Here is a 21842-nt window from a genome sequence, read left to right as displayed (position 1 = left end):
TTTTCCTGTTCTTGAAACCAAAGTGGATAACTTCACATTTATCCACATTAAATTGCATCGGTCATGAATTTGCCCACTCACCTAATCTATCCAAGTCACCCTGCATCCTCCTCACAGCTAACACCACCGCCCAGCTTCGTGTCATCCGCAAACTTGGAGATGCTGCATTTAATTCCCTCGTCTAAATCATTAATATATATTGTAAACAACTGGTGTCCCAGCACTGAGCCTTGCAGTACCCCACTAGTCACTGCCTGCCATTCTGAAAAGGTCCTGTTTATTCCCACTCTTTGCTTCCTGTCTGCCAACCAATTCTCTAACCACATCAATACCATACCCCCAATACGTGTGCTTTAAGTTTGCACACTGATCTCCTGTGTGGGACCTTGTCAAAAGCCTTCTGAAAATCTAAATATACCACATCCACTGGCTCTCCCCTATCCACTCTACTAGCTACATCTTCAAAAATTTTTATAAGATTCGTCAGACATGATTTTCCTTTCACAAATCTGTGCTGACTTTGACCGATGATTTCACTGCTTTCCAAATGTGCTGTTATCACATCTTTGATAACTGACTAGCATTTTCCCCACCACCAATGTCAGACTAACGGGTCTATAATTCCCCAGTTTTTATCTCCCTCCTTTTTTTAAAAAGTGGGGTTACATTAGCCACCCTCCAATTCTCAGGAACTAATCCAGAATCTAAAGAGTTTTGAAAAGTTATCACTAATGCATCCACTATTTCTTGGGCTACTTCCTTAAGCACTCTAGGATGCAGACCATCTGGCTCTGGGGATCTATCTGCCTTTAATCCCATCAATTTACCTAACACCACTTCCCTCCAAACATGTTCCTCCATCTCACTAGAACCTCGGTCCCCTACTACTTCCAGAAGATTATTTATGTCCTCCTTAGTGAAGACAGAACCAAAGTAGTTATTCAATTGGTCTGCCATGTCCTTGTTCCCTATGATCAATTCACCTGTCTCTGACTATAAGGGACCTACATTTGTCTTGACCAATCTTTTTCTTTTCATATATCTATAAAAGCTTTTACAGTCAGTTTTTAATGTTCCCTGCCAACTTTCTCTCATAATCTTTTTTCCCCTTTCCTAATTAAGCCCTTTGTCCTCCTATGCTGGACTGTGAATTTCTCCCAGTCCTCAGGTGTGCCGCTTTTTCTGGCTAATTTATATATTTCTTCTTTGGACTTGATACTATCCCTAATTTCCCTTGTCAGCCACGGGTGTACTACCTTCCCTGGTTTATTCTTTTGCCAAATCGGGATGAACAATTGTTGTAATTCATCCATGCGATATTTAAATGCTTGTCATTGCATATCTACCATCAACCCTTTAAGTGTCATTTGCCAGTCTATCTTAGCTAATTCATGTTTCATACCTTCAAAGTTACCCTTCTATAAGTTCAGAACCTTTGTTTCTGAATTAACTATGTCACTCTCCATCTCAATGAAGAATTCCACTATATTATGGTCACTCTTACCCAAGGGGCCTCGCACAACAAGATTGCTAAGTAACCCTTCCTCATTGCTCAATACCCAATCTAGAATGGCCTGTCCTCTAGTTGGTTCCTCGACATGTTCGTTCAGAAAACCATCCCGCATACATTCCAAGAAGTTCTCTTCCTCAGCACCCTTACCAATTTGGTTCACCAAATCTATATGTTGATTGAAGTCACCCATTATAACTGCTGTTCCTTTATTGCACGCATTTCTAATTTCCTGTTTAATGCCGTCCCCAACCTCACTACTGCTGTTAGATGCCCTGTACACAACTTCCACCAGAGTTTTCTGCCCCTTAGTGTTATGCAGCTCTACCTATATCAATTCCACATCTTCCAGGCTAACGTCCTTCCTTTCTATTGTGTTAATCTTCTCTCTAACCAGCAATGCTACCCCACCTCCTTTTCTTTCCAGTCTATCCCTCCTGAATATTGAATATCCCTGGATGTTGAGCTCCCATCCTTGGTCACCTTGGATCCATGTCTCTGTGATTCCAACTATATCATATTCATTAATAACTATCTGCACATTCAATTCATCCACCTTGTTACGAATGCTCCTCACATTGACACACAAAGCCTTCAGGCTTGTTTTTACAACACTCTTAGCCCTTATACAATTATGTTGAAAAGTGGCCTTTTTGATTTTTGCTCTGGATTTGCCTATCTGCCACTTTTACTTTTCACCTTACTACTTTTGGCTTCTACCCTCATTTTACACCCCTCTCTCTGCACTTGTTCCCATCCCCCTGCCACATTAGTTTAAATCCTCCTGAACAGCAGTAGTAAACGCTTCCCCAGGACATTGGTTCCAGTCCAGCCCAGGTGCAGACCGTCCTGTTTCTACCAGTCCCACCTCCCCCAGAACTGGTTCCAATGCCCCAAAAATTTGAATCCCTCCCCCTTGCACCATTTTTCAAGCCAAGTATTCATCTGAAATATCCTCCTATTTCTACTATTTGATGGTTCTGGGCATGCACTTACTGGCAGATTACAAAGATGCAGGGGATGTCATTGAATATTGAAAGGCCTGGATAGAGTGGATGTAGATAAGATGTTTCAAAGGGAAAGATTAGAGCTGAGGTCACAAACTCAGAATAAAAGGTGCAAAATGCTGTACAGTAAAATGCTTCAAGAAGGGAAGAGAATGGGGCTGAGATGAGAAATCAGCCATGATTGAATGGTGGTGTAGACTCAATGGCATAATTCTGCTCCTATGTCTTATAGTCCCATGGAATGGAGAAGAGGACCTATAATTGAATTAATGAGAGAACCTCTCCAAGGGTCTGCACTGTTGAATATTGCCTCCACTTATCACTAAAGGAAGAGGGAGGCTTTGGCCCAAAGTCTCACAAAAAGCAATGGAGAACATCAGCCTGAACTAAAATTTAATTTCAGAATCAGGTTTACCACCTGATCATTCAGAATTCAGAATCAGAATTACCACCGGCATGTGACGTGAAATCTGTTAACTAATTGGTAGACATTCTTATAAGCCAAAAGCCATAATGGATGAAGGGTTTTAATATTTGCACTTACTGAAATAATTGCAGGGAGGCTGAACTCGAGCAATTATAATATAGCAGGATCTAATCATAATAGGGAATTATAATTAGATAATTTGCATCCACTCCAGTTTTCAAGCGCTAAGGATTCCCTGTGTGTGAATAATTCCATTGAGGGATGGTTATTGCAAGGTAGCTACTTCGTGACAGCGAGGTGTTCGCGCAAGATGCTGAGACATCATCCTCCGTTTCTCCTACTTTGGTGGAAGCACGTGATTTGATCATATGACTGGCTTCCAGTCGTATGCGCGGGAAAGTCGCAATTAACAGTTGGTCGTGGGAACAACTACGGCTTGCCTTGAGAGCAGGAAACAAGAAATCAAGACGTAACTGAAGTGCGGTGAAACAGTGTGGTGTTGGTGTTGGTGTTGGGGATGGGTGGGGGGGGGAACCCCAAATGAAGAAACGAAGATGTATACGTTGCCTGTTTGAATTGTCCAATGGCAACACACTTAACAATCGACTGCGTGGCCCGCCGAATCTTTTACATCAGTTTCTGGAACTGGCGCGACACTTTGATGGACGGATTTCGTGTCCAATCAGTATTTCGTATTGACAGGAGAGACGGGCCGTGCGTATGTTTGCTGGGAAGAAGATGAGAAGGCGGAATCAGAGTGAAACTATTAAAATGCTGGCCAATCGGACAGAAGCGCCGGTTAGATGGACATGTAAGTTGACCATTCGTAAGCGTTGATCGTCCTACGGTTGCGCGGAGAAAAGATGTTTGGGAACGGTGGGGAGAAAAACTTTTAAAGAATAACGTTTGTCACTTGGGTCGTTCACGAGGAAATCTCTGATGTTTGGTTCCGAAAGACCATGGACGCCACACAGCAATTGATCTGGGAGCCGGACGAGCAAGATGAAGAGCAGGGAGGCTCCGATCGTGAGCCCCGGGGCCGGCTCAGGATATTTGCAGGCAGCCAGCGAGCTGAGACTGGTGAGTGAAGGCGATGGAGCCACCTGGGATGGGTGTGCCACGCTGTGCCCAAGATCACAGAGGGAGGAAGGAATGACGGCCTGGATAAAGTGGAGGATGCGTCCATTATTAGGCGAGGGCACAGCCTCAGAAGGGACCTCCCTTTAACTAATGAGGAATTTCTGCAACCCCTAGGGTGGTGAGTCTGTGGGAGTCAGCATTCAAGGCCAAGTTGTGATTGTGTTTTTAAGATTCAAGGCCCTAAACAATCCTTCCAGGTGAAGGGACACTTGACCTGCGAGTGTGTTGGAGTCATCTATTATATCCAGTGTTCCCCATTCTGCGTCCTCTTCGTCACTGAGACTCGATTCCAAGGGGACCGCCTTGTCCGTCGCAAACGGCAGTATTTCCCAGGATCCAGTTATTTCAATTCGACTTACATTCCCGTTCTGACGTGTCTGCCCACTGGTTTCTCTGCTGCCACAATTAGGCCAAAACCATGTTGGAGGAGAAACAACTCGTATTCCGTTTGAGTAGCCTCCATTCTGATTCTATGAACATTGATTTCTTTAACTTCCGCTATTCGCCCCTTTCACTTTTTTCCATTTCCCATTCTAGTTTTCCACTCTCACCCCTTCTCTTTTCACCTGACCATTACCTCACTCTGGTGCCCCTCCTTCTGTTATTCTATGGTTCACTGAACTTTCCTGTCAAATTGCTCCTTTTTCAGCCCTCAACCTCTTCCACTCATCACCTCCCAGCCAGTGATCATGGGTTAAGGGTGAAAGGTGAAAAGTTTAAGGGGAACATAAGCAGAATCTTCTTCACTCGGAGAGTCATGAGAGTGTGGAATGAGTGGGCAGCACAGATGGTGCATGCGATCTCAATTTCACTGTTCAAGAGAAGTTTGGATAGGTACATATATCGTACGGGTATGGAGGGCTATTGTCCAGGTGCAGGTAATTGGGTGTAGGCAGTGTAAATGGTTTTGACATGGACTAGATGGGCTGAAGGGCCTATTTCTCTGCTGTACGTCTCTGTGACACACCTCAAACTATAACACTGTTGTAATGTGAGTTACTGCCACCTTGTCAGCTTGAACCAGTGTGGCCAATCTCCGATGACTGCTTTCATTAATTAGGTATTCTCACCCACTGGGATTTTTTTTTGTTTGTTTTTTCACCATTCTTGCTAGGGACCTGTGTGTGAAAATCCTAGGAGATCACCAGTTTCTGAGATACTCCAGTCACCCCATCTGACACTGACAGTCATTCCACAGTCAAAGCCTCTTTGATCACATTTCTTCCCCATTCTGATGTTTGGTCTGACCAACAACTGAACCTCTTAACCATGTCTGCGTGCTTTTATGCATCAGCTTACTGCCATGTGATTGGTGATTCTGTATTTGCGTTAATGAACAGTTGTACCTTATAAAGTGGGCACTGTGCAAGAGCAAAATAATGCAAGTCTGGAAATCTGAAATCAAAAACGGAAAATTGGGATCTCTTCTGGGGAAGGTATAGCCTATAGAAACGGGATGGGTTATACCTGAACACGAGGGGGACCAACATCCTTTATGCTAGAACTGTTGGGAAGGGTTTAAACTAATTTAGCATTGGAATGGGAACCAGATTGACAGGGCTGAGGATGTGACAGATGGTATACAAGTCAAGGATGGACAAGCAGATGATAAGGTAAAATTGTAGACAGTGGGATTAGTTGAGGTGTAACATAGGGACAAAATTATAAAAGATGATGAATACAGGATTGAAGATGTTATATCTGAATGTACACAATATATGGCATAAGGTAGATGATTTTGTAGTGCAGTTAGAGATGCACAGGTATGATGTTATGGGCATCACTGAGTCGTAGCTGAAAGAATATTATTTGGAGTAGAGGTTCCAAACCTGGGGTCGGCAGACCTCTCAGTGAATGGTAGGGGTCCATGACATATAGAAGATTGTGAAACCCTGACTTGGAGCTTAATATCCAAGGATTCACATGAGAAAGTCTGAAGATGCTGGAAGTCCAAAGCAGTAACACACAAAATGCTGGAGGAACTCAGCAGGTCAGGCAGCACAGTTTATATTTTGGACAGAGTCCCTTCAACAGTCCTGAAAAGGAAGGCAGAGGGAGAAGAAGATAGCTAGAAGGTGATAAGTGAAGCCAGTATGGTAGGAAAGAAAAAGGGCTGGAGAGGAATAAATTTGATAGGAGAGGAGAATGGACCATCGGAGAAAGGGAAGGAGGAGTGGGGGGTAGAAGAGCGGAGAGGAAGGGATTTTTATTTTATTGGAAGAAGAAATCAATATTTATGCCATCAAGTTGGAGACTACCCAGACGGAATACAAGGTGCTGTTCCTCCACTTTTGAGTATGACCTTATCTTGGCACAAGAGGAGGCCACGGACTGACATGTCGGAATGGGAATGAAAATGATGGCCATCAGGAAGTTCTGCTTTTTGCAGGTTGAGTGAGGTGTTTGAAGAAGCGACAGGTCTCAGCAAGGTAGTGGAGGCTGCAGCTGGACCACCAGATGTAATAAACAACCGCAGCAGATTTTAGGTGAAGAGTTGCATCACCTGGAAGGTCCTGAATAAAGGTGAGGGAGGAGGTGAAGCACTTTGGCCATTTACAAGGATAAGTGCTGGGAGGGAGATTAGTGGGCAGTGATAAATGGACAAAGGAATTTCAGAGTGCGATGATCTTTGCAGAAAGTGGAGTGAGGGGGGATGGTAAAGATGATTGGTGGTAGGATCCTTTTGGAGATGGTGGAAGTTGTGGAGGATGTTGTGTCGGATACAGAGGCTCATGGAGTGGTAGGTAAGGTCAAGAGGAGCTCTATCACTCAACGTGGCGGGAAGATGGGATGAGTGCCGATGATTTGGAAATGGAGGAGGTGTGGGTGTGGGCACCATCAATGATAGAGGAAGGGAAACTCCATTCTTTAAAGAAGGAGGATACCTCTGATATTCTGGAAAGGAAAGAGGCATACTGGGAACAGATGCTGTGGAGATGAAGCAACTGAGAAAGGGGAATATCCTTTTTACAGGAGATAGGGTGTGAGGTAGGGTTATGCATTATACACATTGTATTGAAAGGACAGGCTGGTAGGCAGAGGGGGTGGGTGGCAATATGGGTAAAAACATGCAATCAACTCCTTGGAAAGAGTTGATATAGGATTGGAAGATGTAGAATCCTTGAGGGTAGAGTTAAAAGACTGTTTGGGTAAAAGGACCATGATGTGCTTTTTCAATAGGCCTCTAAGTAGATGTGGGATATAATTTACAACATGAGATCGAAAAAGCATGTAACAAGGACAATGTTACGATAGTCATGGGGGATTTCAGTATGCAGGTAGATTGGGAAAATCAGGTCGGTGTTAGATCCTCAAAGAGTGGATTTGTGGAATGTCTATCAGATGGCTTTGTAGAGGTTTAACCCATTCGGGGAAAGGCTGAATTGTACATTGTTGAGTGAACCAGATTTGATTAGGGACCTGGAGGTAAAGGAACCCTTGGAAGACAGGGATGATAGAATTTACCCTGCAATTTGAGAGGTCATGTTTATGACTATGACAGTGGAGTGAAAGGAATTACCGAGGCAGTGAGAAAGGAGCTGGCCAAAGGGACGCTATCAGGGATGATGGCAGAACAGCAATACCTTGATTATCAGAGGCTATTTCTGAAGGTAAAGGAAAAGATGACATTCAGAAGGGCCAAATGGCCTACTCCTGCACCTATTTTCTATGTTTCTATCCCAAAGATGAAGGGAGGATCAGGCAACTGTTGCTGATGGGAAGTCAAAGACAGCATAAAAGCCAAAGAGAGGGCATTTAATATAGCAAAAATTAATGGGAAGTTAGAGAATTGAGAAGCTTTTAAAAACCAACAGAAGGCAACTAATATGAGGAAATCTGCAGATGCTGGAAATTCAAGCAACACATACAAAATGCTGGTGGAACGCAGCAGGTCAGGCAGCAACTATAGGAGAAGCACTGTCGACATTTCGGGCCGAGACCCTTTGTCAGGACTAACCGAAAGGAAAGATAGTAAGAGATTTGAAAGTAGTGGGGGGAGAGGGAAACGCGAAATGATAGGAGAAGACCGGAGTGGGTGGGGTGAAGCTGAGAGCTGGAAAGGTGATTGGCGAAAGTGATACAGAGCTGGAGAAAGGAAAGGATCATGGGACGGGAGGCCTCGGGAGAAAGAAAGGGAGGGGGGAGCACCAGAGGGAGATGGAGAACAGGCAGAGTGATGGGCAGAGAGAGAGAAATAAAACAAACAACTAAATATGTCAGAGATGGGTTAAGAAGGGGAGGAGGGGCATTAACAGAAGTTAGAGAAGTCAATGTTCATGCCATCAGGTTGGAGGCTACCCAGCCGGTATATAAGGTGTTGTTCCTCTAACCTGAGTGTGGCTTCATCTTGACAGTAGAGGAGGCCATGGATAGACATATCAGAATGGAAGTGGGATGTGGAATGTGTGAGAGTCTGTAGGCTTATAGTAGATATCAGTAGATAAGCTGTCTCCAGAGATGGAGACAGAAAGATCAAGAAAGGGGAGGGAGGTGTTGGAAATGGACCAGGTAAATTTGAGGGCAGGGTGAAAGTTGGAGATTTGAAAGTAGCAGGGGGAGGGAAACGCGAAATGATAGGAGAAGTCTGGAGAGGGTCAGGTGAAGTTGAGAGCCGGAAAGGTGATTGGCAAAAGGGTTACAGAGCTGGAGAAGGGAAAGGATCATGGGACGGGAGGCCTCGGGAGAAAGTAAGTTGGCGGGGGGGGGAGCACCAGAGGGAGGTGGAGAACAGGCACAGAGAGAGAAAAAAAGGAGGGGGGAAAGAAACTAAATATGTCAGGGATGGGTTAAGAAGGGGAGGAGGAGCATTAACGGAAGGGCATTAAGTCAATGTTCATGCCAAGGCTACTAATACGGTTAGTTTAGCTCAGAGTGTCGGAGTTTGTTGTTCAATCCCATTGTCCTCGGTAAGGAGTCTGTTCATTACCCTGTGGAATGTGAGTCTTCTCTGAGTGGTCCAGTTTCCCCCCACTGTAGCTGCCAAAGATGTACCAGGTAGAAGTGTGATTAGGTTAGGGTTAAATCGGGCTTGCTGGGGGTTGCTGTGTGGCGTGACTGAAAGGGCCTATTGTGCTCTGAGTCTATAAATAAACTGAAACAAAAAAACAGCCATAAAGAGAGAAAAGATGAAATATGAAGGTATGCTAGCCAGTGATTTAAAATAGGATATCAAAATTTTATTTTCACCTCTCTAAAGGGTAAAAGAGGTGAGAGTGGACAGTTGGAAAATGACACTAGTGAGGTAGGAATGGGGGAGAAGAAACGGTGGATCAACACAAGTAAGTCTGCAGATGCACCAGTCTTCACGGTGGAAGACATTAGCCATATGCCAGAATTTCATGTGTCGGGGGGCAGGAGTGAGTGCATGTGCTATCACTAAGGAAAAGTCTGACCACTGAAAGGTCCGAAAGTGGATAAGTCACCTGCACCAGATAGATACACCTCAGGGTTCTGAAAGAAATAACTGAAGAGATTGTGAAATCATTAGTAATGGAAAATTGAAAATGTCACTCCGTGCTTTAAGAAAGGAGGGAGGCAGAGGAAAGGAAATTATAGGCCAGTTAGCCTAACTTCAGTGGTTGAAGGATGATGTTCTGGGGTACTTGGGGACACATGATAAAGTAGGCCAGAGTAGTATGGTTTTTTCCCACATTCCAAAGGCGTATAGGTTAGTCGGTTAACCAGTCACTCTGTAATTCGGTGGAGTGGGTTTGTTGGACCAGAAGGGCCCATGACTGTGCTCTATCTCTAAATAAAATAAATAAAAACGCAGAAAATGCTGGAAATTTTTTTTGTCATCAGCTAAGCCACAAAGTCAAACGACACAGAAACGGGCCCTTTGGCCCATCATATCTGTGCTGCCCATTGTATCGACTTCCACTAATCTCATTTCTCCACATTAACCCACTAGCCTTCTATGCCTTAGCAATTCCGGTATTCACCTTGTACTTCAGATTTCCACCATCTGCATTTTAATTTACTCTATTTTTCTAGGAGCAAATTATCTCATTATTCATTTTGAGACTGTCCTTTCACCATTGACTATGTATACGCACAATAGTGCAGTGCTGAGTGTAACACGATTACAGCACCAGCGACCGGGTTCAGTTCCCACCGCTGTCTGTAAGGAGTTTGTACATTCTCACCATAGCCGTGTGGGATTCCGCCAGGTCGTCCGGTTTCCTCCCAGTTAGAGTTTGTAAGTTGTGGGGGTGCTGCATTGGTGCTAAGAGTTGTCCCCAGCATATCCTCTGTGATGGTCATTGATGGAAACGACACAGTGTGTTTCAGTCCATCAGTGACAGATAAAGCTAATTGGATTTAATCTGTCACTGGTATGCATGGAGCTATTTATGTAGATTAGTGGGCCTGAAGTCATACACTATGTTAGAGTTCTGTGGTGCTGACGCTTGGCTGTTAGGATTTGGGGTTCGCATGAAATACCATCAAGCTGTCAGAGAGCAAATATTTTTAGCTTCACCCAGCTGCTGGGACAGGTGGGACAGATCTGCTTGAAGGAATCTGCCAAGTTTATTCTAAGGTCAGTCATACTGAGAGAAAAATGATGGTGGGGCTGCTATATTGCTGACGGACTCTTTTTGCTTTAGTGGTATGATTTAATTTTCTACCCCACCCCAGCTGGCCCCTTGCAGCAAGCTGAAATTCAGAATCAGAATCACCTTAATGCCACAGTGTGTGAAACATACCAGAATTAATTGTGGTTTGGTGCCAAGCGTAAAACCCAGGACAATACCATAAAGGCTGATTTATACTTGTGCATACAGGCTGCGCTGCAGCCTACGCCGTAACCCTGATTTTCACTTCTGCGTTGCTGTTTGCCGTAGCGAGCATGTGTTGGTGTGCGCCAAAACGGTAGTTGGCGGTGGGGTTTCTTTGCCACTGTGTTGAGTTTCTTCATGAGAGACGTGGATGAGGAAATGCATTTCAAACATTTTCGCATGTCGGCAGGTAGATTTGACGATTTGGTTCATCTGTTTCGCATTGGTGTGCACACAGCCTACAGACATGGTGGAGAAGAAGCAACCGGAAATGTGATGCTGCCAAGCGGATCAATCACAGTTGTTGTGGTCTGCGTCACCACAACGTGTGAGTAACTTTTCTGGAGAGGTGCATGTCACCCTATGGCGTAGGGTTACCGTGTTACCTACAACGGTGATGCGACACACAAATATAAATCAGCCTTAACAGGCATCACAACAGCAACCAACAATTTACAAGACAATATTGCGAGCAGCCATGAGCAATCAGTAAACAGCAGGATGGTCATATGTTTAAACATCAATAATCAAACTTGAATAAATGTGAACATATGATCAGACTCAAAGTTCAACCTATCAAGGAAAGCTGGAAAGTCTATTTAATGGAAGATGGGCAGGGACTGTTGGGTTTTACACCTGAGGGAGTTTTGTTGAGAAGCTGGATAGCTACAGGAAAGAAGCCTTGGAGATGACGTGTAGTCCTGGTGATGATGGACCTGCAGCATCTCCCAGATGACGGTTTGGTGAATCGGTGACTGATAGGGTAGGTGCAGTCAAGTGGTACTTCTTCCAGCTCTTTTCTTCGCTCTGGCGATGAACTGGTCTTTTATTGTCCGTAGCTGACGGCCAGTGATATTCTCCACTGAGTGAACCGCTCACTGCAATCTGGACTTGGAGAGGAAGGAGCAGCAGGAAACCAAACGGTGATAGAAGTGGTCAGAACACTCGCGATGGTTGAGCAAAAATTCATCAGAACACCTCCTGAGACCTTAAGTTTACTTGGCTGGCGTAGGAAGAACAATCTCTGCTGGGCTTTTGTAGTGATGAGTGGAACATGCTTGTCCCACTTTAAGGCATTTGTAATGGTGGTACCCAGGAGTTGAATGACTCGACCACAGACACATCCAGACCATTAATTTCCAAGTGGTAGGGGATTGTCAGCGAAAGTCAGTCCTCATTTCCGAGTTGCATTAAGCTCCAAGTTATTATGCGTTCACCTTGATGCAAGACAGTCTACCTATTTGATAGCAGGTCACATCATTATTAGAGATGAGACCACCTGCCATCATGTCATCTGCAAACTTTAGAAATTTAGGATTTTTCTGTGACGGTGCAGTCATTTATATAAAGTGAAAACTGGGGGAGTGAAGGAACACAGCCCTGGGGAGAGCCTGTGCTTATAGACAAGTAGATCAGACAAGTAGGAGCCCAGCCTTACGTACTGCTTCCTTCCAGTCAGGAAGTTCTTAATCCACTGAAAGATACTGTAGGGTACAGCTAGCCGGGTTAGCTTGCTGTGCAGGAACTCCTGAACAATAATGTTGAAGATGGAGCTAAAATCCACAAACTAGATCCTCACATAGGATCTGGGGAGTCCAGATGTTGAAGAATGTAGTTAACTGAACCCTCAACTGAGCAAACTGTAGCAGGTTAAGAAGAGGATCAGTAAGGTAGGCTAACATCAAACGTTCTAAGGTTTTCATAACTACTAAAGTCAGAACAACTGGCCTATAATCATTAAGCCTGGTGATCTTGTCTTTCTTGAGAACTAGAATGATTGTAGCAATTTTATAGCAGTTGAGTCTTGCATAATTGCGGGGAGGTGTTATTAAACAGGCAATAAAACTGATTGAGCTGATTGGCCAAGGTAAGGGAGGGGGAAACTTGGCAAACTGGCCAGCAGCCCTATCACTTTAAAATAGCAAAAAACCCATATATTTTGATTCCGGATCTTTAAGTGCTTCCTCATGTGTGGAACATCGGGACTGGGTCAGGCATGGTAGTGTAGCAGTTAATCCAGCCAGCACCGACTGGGGCCCTGCCACATTTCAGAGATGTACGGTTAGGGTTAGTGAGGGATGGGCATGCTATGCTGACAACACTTGCAGCCCATCCCCAGCATAATCCTTGCTGATTTTACACAAGCAATACATCTCACTGTGTGTTTTGATGTACTACATGTGACAATCCTATTGGATGCCAGTCGCAGGGAGAATGTACAGATTCCTTACAGACAGTGGCGGGAATTGAACTCTGATCTTAAAGCTGTAATATGTTACGCTAGACACTACACTGCCATGCCATGCATCCAAAATGGCCATAGTATTTCTACGTTCTGATGATTATGCTTGTGCTAGTTGGTTCACGATCCAAATGATTGGACACTGATAATGTAAGATGCGGCAGTACTGTTTCCCTTGCTTGGTGGGAGCTGCATAACCTCAGCTGTAGGGACAACTAGGCCTCAAGCCACAGGCTTGCCTGCTGCTGCAGTCTGGGAGAAGAGACACCGCAGACTGACCTCTCTCGTCAATGTTGCCCTCGGTGTTCGGTCGGTGGAATAATAGTTTGGGTTGACGGGTTGACCATTGATTTGCGGGACGTGTCAGTCAGGGTATTGGGTTATATAAGTGTTTTTTTGTGTTTTTGGTCACTATTTTGAATGTGCTGTGTGTGTTTTGCAACTTGGCCCTAGAAGACCACTGTTTTGTTTGGCAGTGTTGGTATGTGCTTGAATGATGATTGAACTTGGTTTGATGTGATTTGAAATAGCTGTTCTTCAAACTGATTCCAGGATGGAGGAAAGAATAGAAGTGGGACAAGTAATTAGCAAAGTAGCGATTATGGGTAAAGCCTAGGTAGTTCTAAGATAGGGACATGTTCGGCACAGCTTTGTGGGCTGAAGGGCCTTTATTGTGCTGTATGTTTTCTATGTTAGGGGCAGGAGAGATTGTTGATGTTTGTTGTGATCAATAAGGTGTTGTGTATGTGCACAAAAATAAACCATTACTTCAGTTAAAACACCAGAGACTGCCGATACTGTAATCTTTGGCAATAAAGTTTCTGCTGGAGGTAGTCCAGGTGGACCAGCATTTGTGGGAGGAAAGGAATTGTTGTAATCAGAACTGATGCAGGATATCGACTCTAGATTTGCTTTCTTCAAATAAGCAGTACTCGGCACATTCAGTTCCTACAACAGATTGTTGGTGACTGTTTCAATTTGTTCTCTTTTTGCTTTTCCAGAATTTATGGTTTACTCAGGTATGAATGTGATCGGCCGACATGAAAGCTGCCACATCTGCATCCCAGTGCAGTCAGTTTCCAAGAAGCACGCCGTGATTGAGATTGAAGGGGATAACCACCTGATTCATGACTGCAAAAGCCTGAACAGCACCCGGCGTAAGAACGCCATTCTGAAACCCTTCATCCGCTACCAGATCTGCGACGGGGACCTCTTCCTGTTCGGGGATGTCGCCTGCCAGTACGTTATGCTGCCTCCTGCTGCCCAACTTCTAGACTCGGACTCCGAGACGGACTCGGAATCCATGCTGCCCCAGATGAGGCCGTGTGCGGGAACTGACGGGTGGGAAGAGCTGACAGACAGTGACCCCGCCCCTGAGGCAGCCAGTAGCAGTTTGGAATCGGCAGACGATTCGCTCGTGCTGTCACCCACCCAGCCGTACGGGCACAAGTTGGCGATGCAGGTGGTACAGTCTGACGTCTACGTGAAGGAGTCTGAGGATGACGACACCCCGTGGAAGGAGGCTCGTAAGTTGACTTGTTATTCTGTTTCCGTCACTTCCTTCAGTAATTCGGAAATAATTCGTCTCAGTGGCTCTGTGAGAGGTCAGCTTGAACCACCCTTGTAGTCAGCACTTAGCCATAAAGCTCTTCAGCCCATCTGGTCCTTGCCGACAAGATGTGCATCTGAGTCAGTCACGTTTGCTTGTTAGACCCATATCTCTCCAGATCTTTCCTGTCTACAGTATGTGCATGTCTAAATGTCTTTTAATTTCTGAAAGTTGGGTTTATTGTCATCTGCACAAATAATGTGTGCACAGGTGCAGCAAAGAACCAACTTGCAGCGACATCCCAGGTATGTACGTAGAATACAGTGCTGGAACAGGCCATTTTTACTAAACCTGGCAGTATCCTGGTAAACCCCTTCTGCGCCCTCTCCAATACCAAAACATCCTTCATATCGTAGGGTGGCCAGAACTGTTGACCCTTCTGGAACCAGATCAGGAAATTCACTATGCAACTTGCTCACATTTTATTGTCTCTGCACAAACAACAATGGAACTATGTTGACCCCGGGCCAACAACTTAAATCATGAATTCTACTGTTCCCGCTGTACCGATATTCACTCAGATAACTTGTCCAACTTTAAATAGGGGGATCTCCGTTGGCCAGACGATTGATCCTTCCTTCTTCCAGCTTGTGGCATGGGGGTTCTTTCTCGTGATGGTGATTCTCCAGAGTTATTGCTGATAGCACAATCAAAGTGACCTCATTTATATCCATTTATTATCAATTCAAATTTAACATTCCACTGTCATTGGGTGCAGGTCATATGTCTGACCTTTAACACATTTTTATTGGCTCTGCTCCAGGCCAGCATCCATTAAAGCCTTCTTCCCAGCAAGTGACAATCGGAAAATCATGGCTCTTTGTTCTCAATCAACAGCGAGTTTGATTCATGAAAACAGATACTGACTCCAGCAGTTATATCCAACATGTTATATGTTATATCCAACCAAAACACATCTCACAAATAACTTCATATTTGGAAATGATCTCTAGTCCCCAGATTACCTGAAGCATTATTGTGTCTTTAAAACACTGAAAGCGAAGCAACTTTATCTTACAAAATGGAGGACATAAAACAGTTCCACAAAATGGCAGCTTCCATCTCCAAGCACATGGCAGTAACAGACAATTGATCTGTTTGCCTCCACTGTCCTTGACCCATTCAAGTTTGACATTTTCTTCTATATTTCAAATCCATCATGGCCAACAGAACTGTACATAATGCTCCAGATGTGGCCTAACCAGAGTTTTACTGATAAGCAATATTCACAAGAAAAACATAAACAATGCTCACTTTTCACAAGATAGACATCAACTAGAACCAAAAAAGAGGCACATCTGTTCCTTCCTGTCATCTTTCTTAAAGAGGCTAATAGTTTCATATGCATGGTGTCTGTACCATCCCCAGAGACTTCCAAACCGTGTTGCAACTAACAAAGTACCAATTGAAATCGAGTGGTGTGTTGTGTGGACAAAGATCTGTTCACATTAAGAGGAAAGGGACAAATAGCTGGATTATCTTTTTCACGTTGTTATATGAAAGACGAATATTGCCAGGCTATCATGGAGAACTGCACTTCTCGTTGAAGAAGCACCTTTAGGTTTTGAGTGTTTTTAGACCATTATTAAGACAGGCTTTTTGAGTGGTAGTTCCAGCCTCTAACCTCTATGAGTTAAAAATTCACATTCCTCTCCTAGACCCAAGTTCAGCACCTGTGTGGTACTGCGGGAGAGCCAGCACATTGGCACTGCTGCCCTTTGAAGATATTAAGCCAGTGTTGCATGCAGGGAATAGGAGGATATGGATCATGTGCAGGCAGAAGGGATTTGAATCAGAGTCAGGTTTATTATCATGATGTTTGTCGTGAAGTTTGTTGTTTGGCGGTAGCCATAGTGTGCAATACATTAAAAAATTACTCTAAGTTACGTAAGAAAAAATAGTAATGCAAAAAGAGAGCAAATTGGTGAGGTAAGTGTTCATGGACTGTTCAGTTCCTAAAACATTGAGTGTGTGTCCTCAAGCTCTGGTACCTCCTCCCTGATGGTAGTGTTGAGAAGAGGGCTTGTCCTGGATGGTGAAGTTTCTTAGTGATGGAGGCCATCTTCTTTAGGCCCCATATTGAAGATGGCCTCGATGATGGGGAAGCTAAAACCCCTGATGGTGCTGGCTGAGTTGGCCCCTGCAAACCTGATGGTGATGCAACCAGTCAGAATGATACATCTGGACAGATTTGCTAGAGTCTTTGGGGACAGATGAAATCTCCTTACACTCCAAATAAAATATGGCCAATGGTATGCCTTTGTAATGTCATCAATATGTTGGGCCCAGGATCGATCTTCAGCGATGTTGGCACCAGGAACTGAAATTTACTCACCCTTTTCACAGCTGACCCCTTGATGAGGGATAGTGTATGTTCTCCTGACTTACCCTGCCTGAAGTCCACAATTAATTCACACAAAATGCTGGTGGAATGCAGCAGGCCAGGTCTGCCTGCTGCATTCCACCAGCATTTTGTGTGTGTTGCTTGAATTTCCAGTGTTGCGGAAAAAAATACTTGGACTCAGAGGGAGAGTGCCGTAGAAAAATCCTTTATTTCTCACATGATACCATGGGGATCCCAAGCACCTAAAAGCGGGATCTTGGAACTCCGCTTAACAATAAAGTACACTCTTATTTATACCCCAAGTGTATGTGACGAGAAGCACCTAGCCATTGGGAGAAACTTAGACTATAGTTCTACAGAATAATGAAGTTACACAGTATGTCCTTGAACAGTTATAGTTACACATTTGCTTAAGTGTCAGTTCCAGACAAGTATATCAGGCTTGCTCAATTGCAGACATGTGATAATCACAGAACAAAGAAGCGCGGACATAACTATTCCCACATCCCATCTACAGGCACATTTCAATCACGCAGTGTACCTAAACCACAGATAATTGGCTGCAGCTCTGAATTCACACTCTTTATTTTTTTAAAAAATCATTAACCCCTTAACGTCTTTCTCAATATCTTAGTATTTTTCTTCCACATCCAGCATCTGCAGATTTCCTCGTATTTGTCCACAATTAATTTCTTGGTGTTACTGGCGTTGAGTGCAAGGTTATTAATATGACACAACTAAAACAGCCATCTAAGTTTCATTCCCATAAGCCTGCTCATCACCATCTGAGAACAACGGTTGTGTTATCAGTGAATTTATAGATCGAGAGGTGAAGGTCCTGTTCATGTGCTGTACTGTTCTATGTCCTAATGTTCTGTCTTCCCGCTCAGTTGGGTGTGAAAGGTCCCATGTAGTCACTGTTGCTCAAAGATCTTCCTACCGATGGTTTTTCTTCACTGGGCATTATTACAGATTGGATTGGCCAGCCATTGTTACACTTATCTCCTTTCTCAGCAGACGGTGTTGATAAAATTTTTAATTGATTCCTTTATATCTAGAATCTGACTGTAACCTTAAATATAAAGGGATTTGTGTACTTTTGTTATGGCTGCTTCAGTACTTGTTCACCTGCTGTTCAAACAAGCTAATGAGAATTGGCTTCCTTTCGTTATTTCTAGGATCAATCTCTTCCAGAATGTCCCAAGATCCAAACATTTCTGTACATCAGACTCCTTCGTCTCATGTTGTCCCCGAAAGGTACGTTTCAATAATTTTGTGGATGGGATATTCTGAGGAGTGGGAATGAAAAAGGAAGCATTACAAATTTGTATGGAATTAGTACATGAGGAGGAAATGCATTGTGTTCATGAGGTACCTTTAGAAGGTACTTTTAGAGGTACAATTTAGAAGAGTGGAGCAAGTGCAGATAACACTATTTGCTGAGTGCTTATGCAGAGGATGCAGAGGGATATGGATATGGGATATGGATATTCAGCCAGTGGGCAAAGGTCTGGCAGGTGGAGCACAACGTTGGTAAATGTGAGCTCATCCACTTGGGAAGGATAAATAGAAAATCAAGTTATTGTTTAAATGTGAAAGCTTGCAGCCTGCTGTTGTGCATAGAGACTTGGGAATGTTTGTGCATGAATTGCAAAATATTGATTTGGAAGTGCAACAGGTTATCAGGAAGCCAAATTGAATGTTGCCCTTCATTGCTAGGCAGATTAAATTTAAGAGCAGGGATGTTTTGCTGCAATTGTACAGGGCACAGGTTAGGCCACACCTAGAGTATTGTGTGTAGCTTTGATTCCTTACTTGAGGAAAGATAGACTGGTTTTGGAGGCACTGCAGACTAGGTTCAACAGGTTCTGAAGGTTCTGAAGGTGGGGGATTAGCATAGGAGGAGAGATTGAGTTGCCAGGGATTTTATAGAAACAAAGTTAAGAATAGGATAGATAAGATAGAAACAGTGTTTCCACTGGTAGGTTAGTCCAGAATTAGGGGACATAGATTCAGTATTTGGGAAAATAGATTTAGTACAGAGATGAAGAGAAGTTGCAGCAAATCTGTGAAATTCTTTGCCCAGGGAGGCAGTAGAGGCTCCTCATTAAATGTATTTAAGACACAGTTTAGAAAGGTCTTTGTATAGCAGGGGATAAGGGTTATGGGGGGAAAGGCTGGTAGGTGGAGCTGAGTCCACAGCTGTGACCTTATTGAATGGAGCTGGTTCAATGGGCGTACCCAGCTGTTATGTTCTTGTACAGAAATGTGGATAATTTGAAGAGGTGAAGGGCAGCAGAGGGGAATCACAACGTGGAAATGGGCGCTTCACTAGCAAATCCCTGCTGACCATCAAACACACATTTATACTAATTCCATTTTATTCTCCTAACATCCCCTGAATGATTCGTGTACAGTGGCCATTTAACCTACCAGCCTGCATGTCTCAATAGAGTAGGAGGAAACCGAGCACAGGGAGAATGTGCAGAGTCACTGGTGATCATGTCTGAATTTGGGTTGTTTTGAGGCTTTGAAGCATCAATTCTAGCAGATGCACCAGGATTGAGTGTTCTGGAAGGAGCCTTTCCAATGGCTGATGGTCAGTGACAGGTGCAGGAGCAGAATTAGGCCATTCGGCCCATCAGGTCTGCTCTGCCATTCCATCATGGCTGGTATATTGCCCCTTTCAATCCCACTCGCCCACCTTCTCCATGTACCCTTTCACACCTGAACTAATTAAGAAACCATCAACCTCTGCATTAAATATGCTCAATGACTTGGCTTCCACACTTTCTGTGGCAATTAGTTCAACAGATTCACCACCCTCTGGTGGAAATTCCTCCTTATCTCTGTTCTCTTCTGAGGCCGTGCCCTCTGGTGTTAGACTCTTCTGTCTGGGGAAAGGAAGAATTGTAGTGCCAGGAACTCTTGTGATCAGGAATAAATGCCTGAAAGGGTTGTGAGACTAAATTCAGCAGTCATATGTAATTGTAGTTGATTAAATTCAGTACTGTCCAAAAGTCTTAGGCATTTGATGAGGTACCTTATGCAAGGCTTATTGCGAAAGGTGGCTCTAGAAAACGTGGACGCATTGGTAATCATTTTCCAATGTTCTATAGATTCAGGATTAGTTCTTGCGGATTGAAGGGTGGCTAATGTTGTCCCACTTTTCAAGAAAGGAAGGAGAGAGAAAACAGGGAATTATAGACCAGTTAGCCTGATGTCAGTAGTGGGAAAGATGCTGGAGTCAATTATAAAAGAGGAAATTACAACACATTTGGATAGCAGTAGAAGGATCAGTCCGAGTCAGCATGGATTTACAAAGGGAAAATCATGCTTGACTAATCATCTGGAGTTTTTTTGAGGATGTAACTATGAAAATGGACAAGGGAGAGCCAGTGGATGTAGTGTACCTGGACTTTCAGAAAGCTTTTGATGAAGTCCCACATAGGAGATTAGTGGGCAAAATTAGGGCACGTGGTATTGGGGGCAGAGTACTGACATGGATTGAAAATTGGCTGGCTGACAGGAAACAAAGAGTAGCAATTAACGGGTCCCTTTCGGAATGGCAGGCTGTGACCAGTGGGGTAGCGCAAGGTTCGGTGCTGGGACCACAGCTGTTTACAGTATACATTAATGATTAAATGAAGGGATTAAAAGTAACATTAGCAAATTTGCCAATGACACAAAGCTGGGTGGCAGTGTGAAATGTCAGGAGGATGTTATGAGAATGCAGGGTGACTTGGACAGGTTGGGTGAGTGGGTGAATGTATGGCAGATGCAGTTTAATGTGGATAAATGTGAGGTTATCCACTTTGGTGGCAAGAACAGGAAGGCAGATTACTATCTAAATGGAGTCAAGTTAGGAAAAGGGGAAGTACAACGAGATCTAGGGGTTCTTGGACATCAGTCAATGAAAGCAAGCATGCAGGTACAGCAGGCAGTGAAGAAAGCTAATGGCATGCTGGCCTTAAATAACAAGAGGAATTGAGTATAGGAGTAAAGAGGTCCTTCTGCAGCTGTACAGGGCCCTGGTGAGACCCCACCTGCAGTATTGTGTGCAGTTTTGGTCTCCAAATTTGAGGAAGGACATTCTTGATATTGAGTGAGTGCAGCGTAGGTTCACAAGGTTAATTCCTGGAATGGCGGGACTGTCATAGGTTAAAAGATTAGAGTGACTGGGCTTGTATACACTGGAATTTCGAAGGATGAGAGGGGATTTGATTGAAACATATAAGATTATTAAGGGATTGGATACGCAGGAGGCAGGAAGCATGTTCCTGCTGATGGGTGAGTCCATAATTAGAGGCCACAGTTTAAGAATAAGGGGTAGGCCATTTAGAACAGAAATGTGGAAAAACTTTTTCACCCAGAGAGTGGTGGATATGTGGAATGCTCTGCCCCAGAAGGTAGTGGAGGCCAAGTCTCTGGATGCTTTCACGAGAGAGTTAGATAGAGCTCTTATAGATAGCGGGGTCAAGGGATATGGGGAGAGGGCAGGAACTGGGTACTGATTGTGTATAATCAGCCATGATGACAGTGAATGGCGGCGCTGGCTAGAAGGGCCGAATGGCCTACTCCTGCTGCTACTGTCTATTGTCTATTGAAAGTAAGGAGTCATAAGATACAAGGGGACATTGCATTGTGGATCCAGAACTGACTTGCCCACAGAAGGTAAAGAGTGGTTGTAGATGGGTTATATTCTGCATGGAGGTCAGTGACCGGTGATGTCCCTCAGGGATCTGTTCTGGGACCCTTACTCTTTGTGATTTTTCCAAATGACC

General features: G+C 44.1%; 1 protein-coding gene across 5 annotated transcripts in view; it reads left to right on the top strand.

Annotated features, from left to right (window-relative positions):
- Positions 1-3774: 3774 nt before the first annotated feature.
- The window catches only part of mdc1 (mediator of DNA damage checkpoint 1), a 94916-nt gene continuing 76848 nt past the window's right edge, over positions 3775-21842 (top strand). For 3 of the 5 annotated variants that reach the window (XM_059970980.1, XM_059970978.1, XM_059970977.1), the window contains exons 1-3: positions 3776-4024; positions 14107-14631; positions 18237-18315. In XM_059970980.1, the coding sequence (XP_059826963.1) occupies positions 3904-4024; positions 14107-14631; positions 18237-18315 (725 nt within the window). In that variant the 5' untranslated portion in view covers positions 3776-3903. Of the gene's footprint in view, positions 4025-4101; positions 4203-14106; positions 14632-18236; positions 18316-21842 lie in introns of those variants that run through there. The other 2 variants (XR_009512392.1, XM_059970979.1) reach the window with 2 other exon arrangements.

Source organism: Hypanus sabinus, chromosome 5, assembly GCF_030144855.1.
Source record: "Hypanus sabinus isolate sHypSab1 chromosome 5, sHypSab1.hap1, whole genome shotgun sequence".
Taxonomy (NCBI): domain Eukaryota; kingdom Metazoa; phylum Chordata; class Chondrichthyes; order Myliobatiformes; family Dasyatidae; genus Hypanus; species Hypanus sabinus.
This window is presented reverse-complemented; position numbering and strand designations above follow the sequence as displayed.